Source organism: Somniosus microcephalus, chromosome 18 (assembly GCF_052327205.1).
Source record: "Somniosus microcephalus isolate GS21.2 chromosome 18, FLI_Smic_1.0, whole genome shotgun sequence".
Classification (NCBI taxonomy): domain Eukaryota; kingdom Metazoa; phylum Chordata; class Chondrichthyes; order Squaliformes; family Somniosidae; genus Somniosus; species Somniosus microcephalus.
The window spans coordinates 22,323,634-22,343,555 of NC_141004.1; the positions used below are offsets into that span (position 1 = coordinate 22,323,634).

The 19,922-nt window shown below is 45.3% G+C and overlaps 1 protein-coding gene across 5 annotated transcripts in view; it reads right to left on the reverse strand.

Moving 5' to 3' along the window:
- Positions 1-19,922, reverse strand: part of ccnd3 (cyclin D3) — a 327,947-nt gene that overhangs the window by 14,001 nt on the left and 294,024 nt on the right. For all 5 annotated transcript variants that reach the window (XM_086011207.1, XM_086011209.1, XM_086011210.1 and 2 more), the window contains 2 exons: positions 14,068-14,227; positions 12,269-12,411 (listed from right to left, as the gene is read on the reverse strand). In XM_086011207.1, the coding sequence (XP_085867333.1) occupies positions 12,269-12,411; positions 14,068-14,227 (303 nt within the window). The remainder of the gene's footprint in view (positions 1-12,268; positions 12,412-14,067; positions 14,228-19,922) is intronic.

Sequence of the window (19,922 nt, forward strand, 5' to 3'; positions counted from 1 at the left end):
CCCATTTGCTGTTGAAACCCTCATCCGTGCTTTTGTAAGCTCCAAACTCGACTATTCCAACGCTCTTCTGACCGGCCTCCCATTTTCCACCCTCCATAAACTTGAGCTCATCCAAAACTCTGCCGTCTTTATCCTAACTCGCACCAAGTCCCGTTCACCCATCACCCACTGTGCTCACTGCCCCGTGTCCTAACTCGCACACCGAGTCCCGTTCACCCATCACCCCTGTGCTCACTGCCCCGTGTCCTAACTCGCACCAAGTCCCGTTCACCCATCGCCCCTGTGCTCACTGCCCCGTGTCCTAACTCGCACCAAGTCCCGTTCACCCATCACCCACTGTGCTCACTGCCCCGTGTCCTAACTCACACCAAGTCCCGTTCACCCATCACCCCCTGTGCTCACTGCCCCGTGTCCTAACCCGCACCAAGTCCCGTTCACCCATCACCCCTGTGCTCACTGCCCCGTGTCCTAACCCGCACCAAGTCCCGTTCACCCATCACCCCGTGCTCACTGCCCCGTGTCCTAACCCGCACCCAGTCCCGTTCACCCATCGCCCCTGTGCTCACTGCCCCGTGTCCTAACTCGCACCAAGTCCCGCTCACCCATCACCCCCTGTGCTCACTGCCCCGTGCCCTAACCCGCACCAAGTCCCGTTCACCCATCACCCCCTGTGCTCACTGCCCCGTGTCCTAACCCGCACCAAGTCCCGTTCACCCATCACCCCCTGTGCTCACTGCCCCGTGTCCTAACCCGCACCAAGTCCCGTTCACCCATCACCCCCTGTGCTCACTGCCCCGTGTCCTAACCCGCACCAAGTCCCGTTCACCCATCACCCCTGTGCTAACTGACCTACATTGGATCCCGGTTGACCAATGCCTCAAATTTAAAATTCTCATCCTTGTGTTCAACTCCCTCACCCCTCTAATCTCTGTAACCTCCTCCGGCCCAACAACCCTCTAAGAACACTGCGTTCCTCCAACTCTGGCCTCTTACGCATTCCCCCCCCCCCGGTCCCTTTCCCCACCGCTGGCAGCTGTGCCTTCAACCGTGAAGCCCTAGTTTCAGAATTTCCTCCTAAGCCCCTCTCTCCTCCTCAAAGACACCCATTACAACCTTGCTCTTTGGCCAAGCTTTTCATCACCTCTCCCAATATCTTCTCCTTTGGCCTGGTGTCAATTTTTCTCGGATTACGCTGCTACAAAGCGCCTTGGGACATTTTCCCACGTTACTGTTGCAAGTACAGGAAACTTTGGTTTATCCGGAGGTTAACTGTCCGGAATGCTCGATTCACCGGCAAAATTCAGGAGTCGGTTCAGTAAGTTTTTTTTTCTTTTCATTGCTTTTTTCCCCCCCACCAGTCAGGCTCTGCAAGGTCTAGCTAAAGCTGTTGCTTAGCTACAGAGACGCTTGCAAGCTACGGCCGACTGTTTAGAAGCTGTTACAGGGTTTGTTGCTAGATACAGAGCAGCTCCGTATGTTTTAACATTAGCGCTGGTTTGTCTGGCAGTTTTGATGGGACGGCAACAGCTTGGTCCCGTCGGTGCCGGATATCAAAGTTTCCTGTAGTTGCTGTTGCTATTCTCCCTCCCAGCCCCTCCCCAGATGGGAACGGCATTCAATTAGGGCCAAATAGAACAATCCTTAATACATAGAACAGACTTAACTATCAACTTTTGCTCTGATTCAAGTGAGTCAGGCACCCAACCACAGGTTTCCCCATCAGGTTCCCACATAATCTCTAGAGCAGTCTGCAAGAAAGCCACTCTGTCTTGTCGAGCGTTAGAATTTCTCAAAAGCAGAGCATGGCAGCATTTACCAGCTACAGAAACACATTCCCAGCAAAGGTTACTGAACTAGTCTCTGAAATTAACCAAATTTCCCCAGTATCAGCACACTGCAGTATTTCGAACCACAGCACTTTGCAGGAACAAGCAGAGCAAAAGTAGGTGACCTTTTAAACAAGAGTAGGTGGCTGCAGTGGTCACTGAACAAGTGTAATCTTTTGAGCTCAGTCAGCTACAGTACACGCCGTGTGAAAGATTTCTACATGTAATTCATCCCCAACTGGTATAGTACAGCGCTCGTACATCGGACAGTCAAAGCTTAGACACCAGTTGAGCAACAGAAAGCTGCGAGGGTCCTGCTCCATTATTGGTTTAACATCTTAAGATATTATTTTTGGATCATTTATGTGTGCTTATTAAAAGGTGAGGTAAAACCCAAGGGATAATATACTAGCATTGCACTCCTCAAAAGGAATCTCGCTCACTGGAAGTTCATATCAGAAATTTAGGCACATGATTTTACAACCATAGATGGTCGGAAAATGATGAACACCGCATTCCCCAATTTCTGCTATGGGCTTCTGTCAAGGGAGAAGGTCTACCTGCAAGGCCAGCTCCATCCAAGGTTCAGACGGTGCAGACAGCTAGAGTGGATTTTCTTACCACAACTGAACAAGGTTAATTTACAATCACAGACATTCCCTTCCCATCCCTAGGCTACAGTCAGGTAGGCAAGAGTAACTGCAGATAAGGGGTAGGCCATTTAGGACAGAGATGAGGAGGAATTTCTTCACCCAGAGAGTGGTGAACCTGTGAAATTCTCTACCACAGAAGGCAGTTGAGGCCAATTCATTAAATATATTCAAGAAGGAGTTAGATATATTTCTTAAGGCTAATGGGATCAAGGGATATGGGGAGAAAGCAGGGACAGGGTACAGGAAACTTTGTGATATCCGGCACCGACGGGACCGAGCTGTTGCCGATCTATCAAAACTGCCGGACATACCAGCGTTAATGTTGAAGCATAGAGGTTTTCATCTCCATATCTGACAACAAACACTGTTGCTTAGCAACAGCTTCTAAACAGTCGGCCCGTACCTTGGAAGCATCTCTGTAGCTTAGCAACAGCTTCAGAGAGACTTTCCAGAGCCTGACTGTTGAAAAAAAAGCCACGAGAAGAAAAAAAACCCTAACAAAACAGCTCCTGATTTCTGCCGGTAGATCGAGGTTTCTGGACATACAACCTCCGGATAAACCAAAGTCTCCTGTACTGAATTTGGATGATCAGCCATGATCTCATTGAATGGCGGAGCAGGCTCGAGGGGCCGAATGGCCTACCCCTGCTCCTATCTTCTATGTATCTATGCATACCCGAGGGAAAGTGGGGGGGGGGGCGGGAAGGCTTCTTTCAGTCGGACCAGTTGAAAGGCTGTGGCCACCAATTCACTTCTGTGAAAGATCAGCACATTTTTCTGCCTTAAAATCTATGGAAAGGGGTCCTTATACCCCACTATTCCAACCTGCGAGGGGGTCTCCCTAATTGCAATACATTCCCCCCCGCACCCTGCCAGTGTGATCCAACGGAACAATTCCACTGCCCAAACTCCTACAGTTGACCAGCAGCTACTTGCTTCCCGAGGAAGGAGTCGTCGTCACTCTGCAACGCAGCATTATTTCAAAGCACAGGAGGGAACATCCTGTCCAGCTCTCTACACTTCAATGTGCTGCAGAAGTGCAACCAGAACATGAGAAAACACTGCAAAATAAGCTAAATACACCTTAATAAAGCAGGAGGACATCAACGGCGTTTTACTTCCACTGGGCAAGGTTCTCAATCAGGAGCGCAAGGTCAGAAAGTTCTCGGCGTGAAGCACTTCCATTTCATCGGTGCCCAATGCAGAATAAAGCTCTTTCCACTTTGTGCCCGGATGCTGCGCTTCGTTCCCAGCTTCAGTACAGCATCCCCACCACGCCTGCATCACATTTCTGCTTCCCACACGGCCCATCCTTGTGGTCTCGGTGGATGAGATTACCAATATGGTGCCAATTAGCGGAGCTATACCTACGATCCACTGTATGACTGCCAAGAACTGGCAAAACTCCTCGTCACGCAAGACCCAGACAGGGTATTCGAGAGATGAGGTCTTCATCCAAGCAGCGTGGCTGGATTATAGCAAGTGTCCCAGCACACAGTGCCACCCATTTCTGGGTTTAGCATCACTGGTAGCTCGGTACAAAAGCTGTTAACTGTGCAATACCCCTCCTGTACAGGCAGTGCACATCATCTTCGGCAGAATACTGATTTTATGTAACATGCACACTGTATTGACTACCAAAAAACATCACTCTTTCCTTACTACCCAGGGACACTAATTTTCACTTGTTCCATAAACCATTTCAAATCATGAAATCAGGACATTCCATTAGAGAGAATGCTAGCCTCTGCCAATTGTATAAACCATCAGAAACTAGCGTGTAAATGAAGTTCTCAATATAAATTTTCCACGATCGGTTACAAAAAGAAAACCCATAACCAAATTTACTTTAAAGCCAGGAACATTTCGGACATACACAGAACGTCAAATCTAGGATTACCTACTTTCCAATCTTTCCGAGTTGCTATTGTATTTGCCGAGTTTCCTCTTTAGCCTTTAGGACGGCTTGCAGACAAGCCGCAGGTACCAATATAAATTCACAGCTTAAAATATAACTACCAAGTCCACTGTGGATGAGGCAATGGGAAGGTGCGAGTTCATCGCCACGACTCTCCACAATATAATGTCTTTGTGCGGCTGTTGGGAAGTGGTGACTGGAGGCCAAGAACTGGCCCTCCTCAGTCCTCCCCGAGGAAAGCAAGGACATCGAGAGGTGAATCATCCTGGGGGAAACTTCTAGCCCCATCATTTGGCAGATAGGTATAAAAAGTCAACGGGAAAGAGAAAGTAAAATACTCAAGTGGCAAGGATATTCTTGGGCTGTACTGGAGCATTGCACAGCCGTGGCAATGGCTTGGAGTGACAAAGGTCAACAGTCCTTTACTTCACAAGTACAACATTTGAAAAAAAAAAGAGGGCAGTCTATTCTTACTAGGAATTTAAAATAAATGCTTCGAGGTTCAAATTGCAGAGGAAGTGGTGAACTAAAATAGTAGCTCCACTATATCATTACCAAGAATTCTCACCTCCTGCACCAATGGAAACATTGGTGATTGCACCCATCGATCCTAATTGTTATACAACAGAGTTAAGTGTTAAAGCGTCCAGAGCCTTTATTCACTAAAACAGGAAATTTGCCTTTTGTCTTTTTTTTTAAAAAAAAAGCACTTTTCATTATAACTAAAATGCTGCTCGTAAATGATTCAAAAAACAAAATGCAAAGCATGAAGCAGACTTTCAATACAGAACAAATTCACAACCTCCATCGGTATACCGTCTCATCCGTCTTTTGGATTGGGGCGTTAAACCGAGGCGCCGTCTGCCCTCTCGGGTGGACGTAAAAGATCCTCCGGCCGCTATTTCGAAGAAGAGTCACATCCCTGGTGTCCTGGGCCAATATTTATCCCTCAAATCGACATCCACTAAAACAGGTTATCTGGTCATGATCACATTGCTGTTTGTGGGAGCTTGCTGTGCGCAAGATGGCTGCCGCATTTCCCACAGGACAACAGCGACTCCACTTCCAAAAAGTACTTCATGGGCTGTAAAGCGCTTTGGGACGACGGGTGGTCGTGAAAGGCGCTATAGAAATGCAAGTCTTGCTTTCTTTTGCCAGATCTTATTAATTCAGGGACAGTGCAACAGCATACACCGAAGTCCTGTTACAGTAATATGTTTTAATCTTCGTATGTCTTTTGTGCTTGGGAAAAAGAAAAAGCCATAGTAGTGAATCGTCTGGTATTTTCCATCAGATACTGGGCTCCACTAAAGAAATGAATGCAGCTTCCCATCTGTTCTCTTTCAACCAACCAGTCTGCCCCACAAGGCAGTGTACAAATACCTAAGCTGTTGGTTTTGTCTGCATCTATGCAGTTGTAGTAACTTTAGAAGTAGTCAGATTCCTTTCACCTATTGCCATCTATTATACACCACTCGCTCCAGCATTTCCAGTCCACAATGCAGAGGCACAGCCCTCAAAGAGCAGCCTTTTTTTTTTATCTTCAACAGCTGTCGAAGAGGAAAGCAGTTGAAAACCGAAGGGAACAACAACTTTTTTGGAAAAAAAACTAAAGCCAGCTGGAGTGCAGGTAACACTGCTGCAGAGCTGTAGTATTGAGTGCTTGACAGAAAGCAAGATCAAAGAGCGAGAATAATACACTGCAGTAAACTCATCCCAGTCTTTCTGCTGGAGAATGAATAGCAGAACAAGGGCCTTTGGGGCCGGTCGCACCATAATTGGTTCCAATTACCAGGATCAAAGGAGAGGCAGGAAACTAGACTCTGAGCAGCCTATCCAGCTAACAGCTTGGCTATTTCTTATTTCTTTCCAATCCAACCCCCCCTCCACTTCTGTTAAAAAAAATTCACAAAGGGGAAAGCAATAAAAGCAACCAGTTTAAGGACATGTGAAAAATCACCTTCAGAAGGGTTCAGTACAAAATATATATATATATCTCCAGGATAGTGGGATGAGTATATACTCGCTGGTTCCCGCACTGAAGGGAGTTACTTGCGTACAAACTCCCCACTTGAACTGGAGGGCCGATGCTTTTTATGCAACACAGCAACGCATCATCCTCAACAGGCCAACAGTGACCTCCGCTTTATCCTAATTTGCATGAGCCATCACCCAGATTCAGCTTTAAATAGGGGAATTGTTGCTGTGGTAATCTGATTTCTAAAGCACGTCGCAGAGGAGGGTGCTTGAATAGCTGGATATATCCGGTACATCCCTCCCCTAATGGCCTAGTGGGTAAATGCACCACTCGTGAGTAACACTGAGCCACTGAGTATGATGCAGACCAGGCCGCTCCCCGATTCAATCTCCAGTCTGTGTCGAGTTTGGCGGGAAGCAAGAATTGGCCTCAAAGCCTCTGGGGTTTCTGCGGAAGAGAGGGGAGGGTTGTGGAGGGGAGGGGGTAGGAATCAGCCAAGGTTCAGGATTGCTATCCAGTGTTCCATGCTGAATAATGCACGTATGCTTCAGCTAAGGATGCGATCAGGGTCAGCTGCGATACCCTCCATAGTTGACTAGTCTACAAACGCTCGAGGATCATGTGTGGGTGAGGCATCAAAGGGCCAACACCTATGGAACTGTGTCCAACATGGATCAGCCAGCCCAGGAGAGCAGGGAAAGGACAAAACACATCTGGCATTTCAAAAATGTATAATTTTTTTTGAAGTTATCAAGAACTTCCATTGCAAAAAGTTGATGCTCCAACAGACAAAGCATCTGCTGCAATGATGGCTTTCAACCCTGACCAGTTACATTCCACTGATAATGCCCCAACAGCACTGAAAACATGATCTGTAGCAGTTCTGACGAAGGGTCATCGACCTGAAACGTTGACTCTGTTTCTCTCTCTACAGATGCTGCCTGACCTGCTGAGTATTTCCAGCATTTTCTGTTTTTATTTATGATTTGTAGTGTATTTGTTCACTCGCAGCACTACACAGTTTTTGGAGCAGGTGTTTTAGGAACAGTGACCTTGTGAAAACACTCAAACATGGCAACGGCACCCCTTTAAAAGAAGTTTCATTGCAGCACTCCAGAATATTAAGGGAACTCACTTTCAGACTCTCAGTTGCTGAATTACCTGAAACACTCGTCAGTGCTACATTTCAGGTCATCATTGGAGTATGCATTTGTGTAAACATTAAAGGTCCTGGCCCCAAAACAGCAGGATGATGCAGTGTCCACAACAACTGTGTCAGCCATGGCTCAGTGGGTAGCACTCTCGCCTCCAGAGTCAGAAGGTTGTGGGTTCACATCCCCCTCCAGAGACTTGAGCACAAAATCTAGACCGACATTCCATAGCAGTACTGAGGGAGTGCTGCACAGTTGGAGGTGCTGTCATTTGGATGAGATGTTAAACCGAGGCTTTATTTGCCCTCTGAAGTAAAAGATCCCATGGCACTACTCAAAGAGCAGCAATGGCCAATATTTATCCCTCAACCAACATGACTAAAAAAAACTTCTGGTTATTATCACATTGTTGTTTGTGGGACTTTGCCATGTGCATTTTGGCTGCCGCACTTCTATATTACAACAGTGACAACATTTCATTGGTTATAGAATAGACTCCCATCAAAATGGAAAATATATCAATTAACTTTACAATAGAGCAGGACAAGTATGTGGTTAAAGTCAGATTGGAGCTGAATGGGATAAATGTAGTGATAGTCCATCCAGTATTTTCTTGTCTATCATGTTTACATTGCTAATGGGGCAAAGGGGACATTATCTGTGGAATGCAATTGGTCAGGGTTGAATAACAATGTTATACTGATATCCTGGAACTTGTGCTCTATTATCTTGGAGTCAGGGAGAAAATTTAGAGTTTTCTCGGAAGTTTTACAGTTGATCTTCACATCTCTCAAAAGCTTTAGGAGAGTCCATGACAGTAAAAAAAAAATTACACACGATGTGTTGCAATGAACAGCTTCAATATTTTTAACTTTCATTTCATACTTGGTGTTTTCATGTAGAGAAAGCTCGAGTACAAATCTCACCCAACACATAAGAATTAGGAGCAGGAGTCGGCCATTCGGCCCCTCGAGCCTGTTCTGCCATTCAATAAGATCATGGCTGATCTTCGACCTCAACTCCACTTTCCCGCCCAATCCCCATATCCCTTGGTTCCTCGTGTCCAAAAATCTATCTCTCTCAGCCTTGAATATACTCAAAGACTCAGCATTCACAGCCCTCTGGGGCAAAGAATTCCAAAGATTCACAACCCTCTGAGTGAAGAAATTCCTCCTCATCTCGGTCTTAAATGGCCGACCCTTTATCCTGAGATCATGACCCCTAGTTCTAGACTCTCCAGCCAGGGAAACCAACCTCTCAGCATCTACCCTGTCACTCCCCTTCAGAATCTTGTATGTTTCAATGAGATCACCTCCCACTCTTCTAAACTCCAGAGAGTATCGGCCCATTCTACACAATCTCTCATCATAGGACAGCCCTCTCATCCCAGGAATCAATCTAATGAACCTTCGTTGCACCATCTGAGATTTACTCTTCTTACATTCAAAAGTTCAGTTTTTAATGTTTAACCCTACCAGGCTTTGCTTTCAGGCTAGTCTCACACAGGTGTACTAAGAACCAGGTTGATCACAGACAAAAATTCCAATCTCTGCAATCGGCAGTGATACCAGATTATACCCAGGGATTGACTGTGAATTCTAGGTATCGTAGGCTCTAGCCAAATGCCACTGTGCACTAGGACAACCATGATCTTCATTGGAAAAATAAATCCAAGGTTCCAACAAGCTAGTCAACAGAAAGGTGAGCATGCATTAATTATGTTTATGCCCAACATGGTCAACAAAAAAAGACAATTTATGGCACAATCTCTGCTGCCCATATCCTAACTTGCACCAAGTCCCATTCACCCAGCACCCCTGTGCTCGCTGACCTACAGTGGCTCCTGGTCCAGCAATGCCTCGATTTTAAAATCCTCATCCTTGTTTTCAAATTCCTCCATGGTCTCGCCCCTCCCTATCTCCTCCAGCCCAACAACCCTCAGAGACCTCTGCGCTCCTCCAATTCTGGCCTCTTGCGCATCCCCGATTTCCATCGCTCCACTATTGGCGGCCGTGCCTTCAGCTGCCTCGGCCCCAAGCTCTGGAACTCCCTCCCTAAGCCTCTCTGCTGCTCTCTCCTCCTTTAGGACACTCTTTAAACCTACCTGTTTGACCAAGCTTGTCCAAATATTTCCTTATGTGGCTTGGTGTCAACATTTGTTAGATAACACGCTATGGGTCGTTTTGCTACGTTAAAAGGCGCTACAGGAAGCTCTCTTTTAACCGGCACCTAAATAACCAGAAATCTCTTTTAACCGGCAAAATTCAGGAGTAGGTTCAGGTAAGTTTTACTTCATGTTAGTGGCCGTGTAACCGGGGTTCCTGGATCTGTGGCCGTGTAACCGGGGTTCCTGCACCTGTTGCCGTGCAACAGGGACTCCTGGATCTGTGGCCGTGTAACCGGGGCTCCTGCACCTGTGGCCGTGTATGGGGCTCTCGTACCTTGGTAAGTATACCTCTCTGTAATCCGGACTTTTTGATCAACTGGCACCACGCCGGTCCCGTTGGTGCCGGATAAAAAAGAGTTTCCTGTATATGCAAGTTGTTGTTGAGATCAAGAACTCCCTGTGGGGAATCAGGCACATCCTCATTGTCCCTCAGCATTTTGTCATCTAAAGCTGTATTCACTAAAACTTGAAAAGATGTCGCATACTATTTTGGATCTCAATATTTCAAAATCTCTCAAAACAGGAAAAATACCAAGGTGTTAAGAACGGAAAATTCTGGCGAATTTATCCTTGACTTTTAAAATGCAACTGACAAAAAGATAAAGCTTAAAAAAATGCAGATTACTCTGGCCAGGTTTCTAACAACAAGCAGCTGACAAGCCTGCTATCTTGGTTACCGAAGATAGTTTTCCTGTTTGAGCTGTATATTTTGCATTCCAGCTCTTGATTACCAATTGTTTTATTGTCATCATGAGATTCCTCTATTTCTAGCTCTCAATGCATCTAGTGGAAGTACACCACAATCTTTCTATTCAGGCTCCAACACAGGAACTCCCAAGTGACCCAAACTCTTGTTTGTCTTGCAAGAGGAAAAATAAACTTCAACTTGTTCTTTCAGGCGATGCTGAAATGATACATTTATAAATCACAGATCAAAAACACCCTTTATTCACCTTGATGCTGCATCAATCATTATTTAAAGTATTGATGATGTATCACAAGGTTTCATTACAGGAAACTTTCGATTTACCGGCACCTAAATAACTGGAAATGTCGGTTAACCGGCAAAATTCAGGAGTAGGTTCAGGTAACTTTTATTACTTTTTTAACTCCATTTGTTGCTGTGCAAGGGTGTGGCTGCAGCTGTTGCTAAGCTACAGAGACGCTTGCAACTTGTGCCCATTGTTCTGAAGCTGTTGCTAAGCAGGGTTTGTTGCTTTATACGGAGCCGTCCGTGCCGGATAAAAAAAAGTTTCCTGTACAATGAAAGGCTCTCTTCACCACCCCCCCGCCCCCAAAAGATGAACTGTTATAGATCAAGCATCAAAATATCACCCTATAACAACAAACTGCATTTATATAGCACCTTTAACATAGTACAGGAAACTCTTTGGTATCCGACACCGACGGGACTGGGATGGCGCCGGTTGATTAAAAATTCCGGATGACGGAGGGGGTTATCTACCGAGGCTATTTTTAACAAACAAAAATGAAAAAACTCAAGAAATGTGCAGTATACAGTAATTGGACTTCCGACAGCGCCAAGAAGCCGAGTGGTGGCAGTTTGGAGAACTACCCCCACTGACTAACTCGGCCACCGCGGGAGACTCAGGCTCGGACTTGGCAACATTTCCGGTTATTGAAGTGTTGTTTTTGGAGTATGAATTTTGCCGGTTAATAGGGAATTCCGGATATTTAGGTGCCGTTTAAACGAGAGTTTCCTGTAAAACGTCCCAAGGCGCTTCACAGGAACATTATCAAACAAATTTCGACACCGAGCCACATAAGGAAATATCAGGACAGGTGACAAAAGGCTTGGTTGAAGAGGTAGGTTTTAATGAGAGTAATAATGGTGATTAATATCAATGCTGAAATTAATCTTAACTCTGTAATTTCCCTTTTCTGTTCATTAAAAACCTTGCTTCCCAACGAATTAAAAATGTCCCTCCTCAATCCAGTACAGTATTACACTGAACGTGTAGTTTTTCCAGATGCTACTGTATCTGCATCCTAAGATCACCAGTCAGCATGTATATTTACCATCAATAAGAGAGAGTCATAAATGGAGCACAAAATATAACTTCAGAGTCGCTGATTGCTGTGGACTCCTTTTTATATACAACGCCAATGAGACCCAACTGACATTAATTGGTTACTCTCAAGATGAGATGTTCCAGCAAACAGTGGCTCAGCTAGTGTTCCAGAGATGAGTCAAGGACACTCTACAGCGGGTTCAACGGCTACCACTGATCCAGTTCAAATACTTACAAACCTCATCTCACCAAGTGACTAGCAGGTTTGGATTTTAGGTTGCAATTTCACTGATGCAGTTGTGACACGAGGTTGGTAAGCTACTATCTGGATTACATTCCAACTTGAAAAGGAGAGGAGAGGAGAAAAGTGAAAAGAAAGTGTTTTTTTTTAACAAAGAAGTAAAGTATGGCTGATTGTAGCCAAGTTACTTCCCCCTGCTTTCCTGGTTTAGCTCGTAGGTCTACGAGGAACTAGTTGGTCTATTAATGAATTAGTTCCGGATCTTTTATCCGGTCTCTTAGATGCTGTGTTCCAAACTCACCAGTTCTGTGCAGGTGATCTTGGCCAGCAGCTCCGTCAAAGACTCCTCTGAAAGGGAACGGCATGAAATGCCAAGTCCACGGATTGCTGCTGCTATGCTTCCTGTTGCTATCATTGAAGGTGGATACATGGCAAAATTAAAATCTGAAACAGATACGCAACAAAAAAGGTCATTGCAGGGCTTTCAAAACCTCAACAGAATAGGATAATCTGATCAGAGGCCTGTTAACAGTTATTCCACAAAGTTAATTTGCATATATTCAAATGCATTAAATCACAACATTGTGTGCATAGCAAGATTTCACAGCCAAAGATGAGATGAATGATTAGTTACTCTTGTTTTTTGGTGGTTTTGGCAAGAACACAAACAACTCCTCGCTCTTTGAACACTGCCATAGGATATTTAAGATCCATCAGAACCACTGGAAAAGGAAGACAAGTTCTCGGTTTAATGTCGGTCTTACAAACAGCACCTTTGAAGGTACAGCATCTTTCAGTATTACAGTGCAGTGTTAGTCCAGATTGTGTGCTCAACTCCTGCCCTGGGGCTTAAACTCACAGGTAAGGGTCAAGCGAGCTAGGCTGGAAAGGTTGTGGTTCAGTAGTTACTACGCTTCAAGCGCCGATTCCCGAAATCCAAATTGAATGGCCACCATCCAAACACAGGCTTTACTCTGCCTCAGTCTGGCTTGTGATGACAAACTGGCTTTGGGGTCCACCATGTTTCCTGCACCACTCCACTAACTGCTTGCTAGCCTCAGTCTTAAAGACATCTGCAAGGCAAACTGGTTCATTCCCTTTACTGGAGGAGAGACACGGGCAAACAGGAAACATTTTTTAAAATGGGGGACTAAACCTCTGTCTTTGATTTGGAATGGTGTTATTCCATACTGACTGGCTCTACAACAAAATTAATTAATTTTTAAACTTTCTGTCAAGTAACATTTGTAATTGGAGGCCCATGATTGCTCCCACAAGCTCCGAGATGGGCAGCCCCTCCGTGTAGTATGACGCAGCAGGGCAAGATGTCACAAGCACCATACGGTAAAATTTCCAAATTCAGCTGCACCATTAGTAGGAAGGAAACAGGGTTCATTATAGAGGCCAGGCATTTGCTGTATAGAAGGGAAATGACTGAGTCACTCGGAGCCATTTTTACACTTCCGAGAGGCTGATAACAAAGTGGGATTTCACAGAGGGCTGGCAGCAGGTTGACTGCTCATCCCCCCCAATTGCTGAACAGCGTGTGGCCCCCAGGCAGTGCAGCATTTAGAGTAACCAAGAGAATAGGGTTTTTGTGTTGCGGCAGGGAGGCAAGGAACTTTCATTTGTCCTTGCATCTTCCACGAATTAAACCCAAAACCAAATTAAGGAAAATCTGGCAATGAGACAGTAGCTTTGCTCCTGCCAGTATCTTTTTAGCACTTGTACACAAAGGCCAGGAAGGGGAAGGGGAAGGGGAAGGGGAAGGGAAATCTTTACCAGTGATAGCATCACTCCCAATGTAGTGTACATCTTCCCAGGATAGCAACAGCTACAGCCAAAAGAACAACAGGGAGTTGTGATATCAGCTTTTGGAAATACCATTCCTCTATTATTCAGTTTCAGAATGTGCAACAAAATCATCTTGCAAAGAATGGACTTACAATTTTATTACACATAGCACACATGGTGAAATATCCGCCCCGAGAGATTAATTGGGTCTGGTCTTAAATGAGAAGGACTAGCAAGTCAATCGCAGCATTTATAAAATGAATTTCCTTTATTTCTGTAAAACCAGAAGGTCAAACAACAAAGTACCTGTGGCACACATGGCGATGAATGTTTGAGTGTGTTTCTTAATAAGTTCCAGCTTGTCCACTGGAAAAGCCAGCTTCCCCAGGATATGTTCAATAAAATCATTTGGAGTTATGGCCGAGAGATCCCACTTCAGCTGCCCAAGGACAACTATCTCCCAATCCTGAGGAAGAAAAAAAAAATCTAAATGTTACATAATTGCTGAATGCCTCTACACATAGATTTTAACAAAAGTCTTGTGACGGCACCACTTCGTGCTGTGAACTTCCTGTGCCACGGTTTAGTCATGCCTCGTATGACATTTTTCACGCCTGAGTAATGCCTGTCCTGTGTAATGCTATAAATAACACTAACAAGCGAAACTATCCATACTTAACCATTATACTTACCTTTCAGTCCTTGCAACACTAAGTGGCGCTGCTACCCTGGTCCATCTCCCAGCTGTCTTCACTACAGGCCCGTCTACTCACTCCCAAAAACTTCAGGGTATTTTTCAGTTTTCTATAGATTTAGTTTATTTTCAACATACTCTGCCTCAAAAATAAAAAATAAATAACCAGGTCAAGGTCATTAACCAGGGGGCATAGATTTGGTAGAAGGATTAGAGGGGAGTTGAGGAGAAATTTATCCCCGGTGCCCTGGCCAATATTTATCCCTCTAATCATCACATTTAAAATGTACTTGGATATGCACTTGAAGTGCCGTAACTTGCAAAGCTATGGACCAAGAGCTGGAAAGAAGGATTAGGCTGGATAGCTCTTTTTCGGTCGGCACTGACACAATGGGCCGAATGGCCTCCTGTGCCGTAAACTTCTATGATTCTAAAAATGTGATCCCACTTCATGAAAACTGCCACCATGGCAACTGACCCCATGTGCTTTGATTTGCCAGCCCGAGAGTCTTTCCCTCCCCACTTCACCTCCCCAGTTGACCGCCCAAAATCTTCCACTCCCGTCCTGCTTCTGATTTAACGGCCCCAAATGCCCTTTTCCCTTGCTGTGGCTCCCAATTTGCTGACCAGAAGTCCTTGCCCGCTCTGGGAACTTTTCCACAGGCAGCCTATTTAATTCAAAAGAACAGGGCTGAGCACAAAAATCCAGGTTGACACTCCAGTGCAGTACTGAGGGAGCACTGCACTGCTGGAGGTACAGTCTTTTGGATGAGACGTTAAACCGAGGCCCCGTCTGCTCTCTCGGGTGGACGTAAAAGATCCCATGGCACTATTTCCATGAAGAGCAGGGGCGTTATCCCCGGTGCCCTGGCCAATATTTATCCCTCAATCAACATCGCTAAAAAACAGATTATCTGGTCATTATCACATTGCTGTTTGTGGGAGCTTGCTGTGTGCAAACTGGCTGCCACGTTTCCCACATTACAACAGTGACTCCACTTCAAAAAGTACTTCATTGGCTGTAAAGCACTTTGAGACGTCCGGTGGTCGTGAAAGGCGCTATATAAATGCAAGTCTTTCTTTTTTTTTAAAAAAAGAATGCATCCTGCCTCTCATTACCAGCTTTTTCCGTTGCGGCCCAATTAAAAAATATGAACCAGCTCCACTCCCACATCTGGCCAATTTCATCCATTGTATGCTACCCTGCAACTGCCATTTACACTACAGCTTCCAACACTGATTGTGGCAGTGAGAGCGCGCTCTGGATGACACCGAAAGAGGGGATCAGATTGGCTGCCAACGTGTGATTGGGGGTGATGGGGTGGGAGAAGACATCAGAGAGAGGTCGAGGGGAGAAAGATACAATGAAGCATGGAGAGATAGAGGGAGAGGGAGGAACATAACGACAGATCAGTTGAGGGATCAAAAGGGGGAGACATCAGTAAGATAGACAAATCAGTGACGACAGAAATCAGAGGTTCATAAAGGGAGAGAGATCACATAAGGCAGAGAGAGACAGGGACAGAGATAAGTATTGAATGACAAATGCAGAGATCCAGGAGGAGAAAAATGAGGAGACAGAAGATCAGGGAGACTGACAGAGGGACAAAGAGAAAGAGAGACCTCAAAGTGGAGCGATATCAGAAAGATAGATATTGTGGAAAACAGACACTGGGAGAAAGAGACAAACAGATTGCTAGGTAGAGAAAGAGAGGTCAGGCGACAGGACAGGAGACACACAAAGATCAGGGAGTGCGAGCATTAACTGTGAGCAAGGCCATGAGATCTCTACATTAATTTATACAAGTTACGCCCTTGTTAGGGTATAATTCAACAAGTATGCATGGCATCAAATGGAAATGGGTGTGGTTCCCACCTCAGCACTCTTTACAGAAGACAAAGTGGCACTGGAGGAAGCAGCAAAGGTCTGCGTTGCTTCTTACCTTGTGCGGAAGGCGTGGGCATAAACTCTGGAGGCCAATACTGTTGTGAGCCCCCCTCCCAACATACATTCACTTTTTTTTTAATATACTTGCATCAGGTAACGACAAAAGCTGCACAAATAACGAACCCCCTCCTCTGCGCAGCCCCAAGTGCAAGGAAAGGTCTAGAGTGCGTGGGGCGTGACAAAAAATGTAAAGGGGAAAGAAGTAAAGCTTAGGATAAAATGGGATTTCAGCACTGCATAATTCTGGTGAAGAAAACAATGATGATGCTCCTGTAAGCAAAACGCAAGTTTTACTAGGCCTCTCTGTAATCCGGACTTTTTGATAAACCGGCACCACGCCGGTCCCGGATAAAAAAGAGTTTCCTGTACAAATGCAATAAGCCTTTTTAAGATCTGCCCTGGTTCTGATGGATTACACACACGAATCCAGTCCTCTCCTGCAGCTTGCATTGCCTTTAATTCCACGAGGTTGGTCGGCTGTTTCAACCATTTCATTTATAAATCTTTATAAGTCATGCAGTTGTCAAATCAAAAGGTGATGAATCTCTAAATAACCTCAGGTTCAACTGGAAAGGAAAAGCTCCTGTTGGAGCACGTCTCAATTTTCCTGAACAAATTACGAATCAAATGTGCCACTTGATCATGTATATGCACATTAGAATTTAATAATTTAAAAAAAAACAATAAAACTTTTATCTCCAGGTTTCATTAGAGTAGAAGATTTCCTGCAGGTCATCTTCCAAAATTCGATAGACTCTGGAACAGTACCCATGGATTGGCGGGTAGCTAATGTTACCCCACTGTTCAAAAAGGGTGGTAGAGAGAAAACGGGGAATTACAGACCGGTAAGCCTGACATCGGTAGTGGGGAAAATGCTAGAGTCCATTATAAAGGATGTAATAGCAGATCAATTGGAAAAAAGTGACCGGATAGGACAAAGTCAACATGGATTTACAAAAGGTAAATCGTGCTTGACTAATCTACTGGAATTTTTTGAGGATGTAACTGGTAAAATAGATAAGGGAGAACCAGTGGATGTGGTGTATTTGGATTTTCAAAAGGCTTTCGATAAGGTCCCGCATTAAGAGATTAGCGTGTAAAATTAAGGCACATGGGATTGGGGGCAAGGTATTGACTTGGATAGAGAACTGGTTGGCAGACAGAAAGCAAAGAGTTGGAATAAACGGCTCTTTTTCCGAGTGGCAGGCAGTGACTAGTGGGGTACCGCAGGGATCGGTCCTTGGACCCCAGCTATTCACAATATATATTAATGATCTGGATGAGGGAACTAGATGTAATATCTCCAAGTTTGCAGACGACACAAAGCTGGGTGGGCGTGTGTGCTGTGAGGAGGATGCCGAGAAACTCCAGGATGATTTGGACAGGTTGGGTGATTGGGCAGAAGCATGGCAGATGCACTATAACGTGGATAAATGCGAGGTTATCCACTTTGGTGTCAAAAACAGGAAGGCAGATTATTATCTGAATGGCAATAGATTGGGAGAAGGGGAAGTGCAACGAGACCTGGGTGTCCTTGTGCACCAGTCGCTGAAAGTAAGCATGCAGGTGCAGCAGGCGGTTAAGAAGGCAAATGGTATGTTGGCCTTCGTAGCGAGAGGGTTTGGAGTACAGGAACAAGGATGTCTTGCTGCAGTTGTACAGGGCCTTGGTGAGACCACATCTGGAGTATTGTGTGCAGTTTTGGTCGCCTTATCTGAGGAAGGACGTTCTTGCCATGGAAGAAGTGCAGCGAAGATTCACCAGGCTGATACCTGGGATGGCAGGAATGACGTATGAGGAGAGATTGGGTCGATTGGGCTTGTAGTCGCTGGAGTTTAGAAGAATGAGAGGGGATCTCATAGAAACTTATAAAATTCTAACAGGACTAGACAGACTAGATGCTGGAAGGATGTTTCCGATGGTCAGGGAGTCCAGAACCAGAGGTCACAGTCTAAGGATAAGCCATTTAGGACAGAGGTGAGGAGGAATTTCTTCACCCAGAGAGTGGTGAACCTGTGGAATTCTTTACCCAAGAAGGCAGTAGAGGCCAATTCATTAAATATATTCAAGAAGGAGTTGGATATATTTCTTAAGGCTAAAGGGATATGGAGAGAAAGCAGGGATAGGGTACTGAATTTGGACGATCAGCCATGATCTCATTAAATGGCGGAGCAGGCCTGAGGGGCCGAATGGCCTACTCCTGCTCCTATCGTCTATGTTTCTATGATATTTTTCTGTAACAGACTAGCAGAGGCGGGATTCAGCCAGGGTTCCTGCTGTTGGTCACTAGCTAGTGACCCCGACTGGAAAATGGATGCATCTGTGGACAATGGGTGCGGACAGGATCAGCCTTGCCCAGGGTGCTCCTGGAAGTCGAGCAGTGTGCCCATGCTCACCGTCGAGGCTGATAACATGACGGCTAGCCACTTGGACAAGGCACTCGAGGGCTGCTGGTGTCTATGGAACCGTAACCTAGCATGAGTCGTCATCATCTTGAGAGAAAGTGAAATGAAGAGGAAGAAAATGCACTATGCACTATGACAGCCTATTGGCTAGGGTACTGGACTGGCAATCTTAAAGAAAGACTTGCATTTATATAGACTGGACATCTCAAAGCGCTTTACAGCCAATTAAGTACTTTTTGAAGTGTAGTCACTGTTGTAATGTGGGAAACACGGCAGCCAATTTACACACAACAAGCTCCCACAAACAGCAATGTGATAACCAGATAATCTGTTTTAGTGATGCTGATTGAGGGATAAATATAGGCCAGGACACCGGGGATAACTCCCCTGCTCTTCTTTGAAATAGAGCCATGGGATCTTTTACGTCCACCTGAGAGAGCAGATGGGGCCTCCGTTTAACGTCTCATCTGAAAGACTGCACCTCCGGCAGTGCAGCACTTCCTCAGCACTGCACTGGAGTGTCAGCCTAGCTTTATGTGCTCAATGTCCCTGGAGTGGGACTTGAACCCACAACCTTCTGACTCGGAGGCGCGTGTGCTACCCACTGAGCCACAGCTGACACTGTTCAAATGAGTTCATCATGAGTTCAAATCCCACCACGGCAGGTTATGAAATTGAATTCCAAAAATCTGTTAATGTGGACTAGCATTGGAAAATAACCATGAAAGGATTAAAAAAAAAACAACTCTCCGCTATCCTTCAGGAAAGGAAAGGGAACCTGCTGCCCTACTTGGTCTAACGTACATGTAACTCCACCTATGTGGTTAAATCATAATGTCCTCAGGGCACCGAGGGATGCCCCGTCAGTGTTGCCCACTCCGCCAGAACAAATAAGAAAAGATACTGGATGACGGTCAGTGAATTTAAAGTGATAATCCAATGTTAGTGTTCATACAGGATATCATACACCACAAGAACAGTTTATTTTCACCATCTGAATGCCCAGACCCGATTACTGTTTTGTGTGTCACTGACAGCCAACAAGTATCCTTGGCTTGTACCATGACCTTGCCTTTACTATCAGCTCTATTTGATGTCTCATGGGGCCACTTGA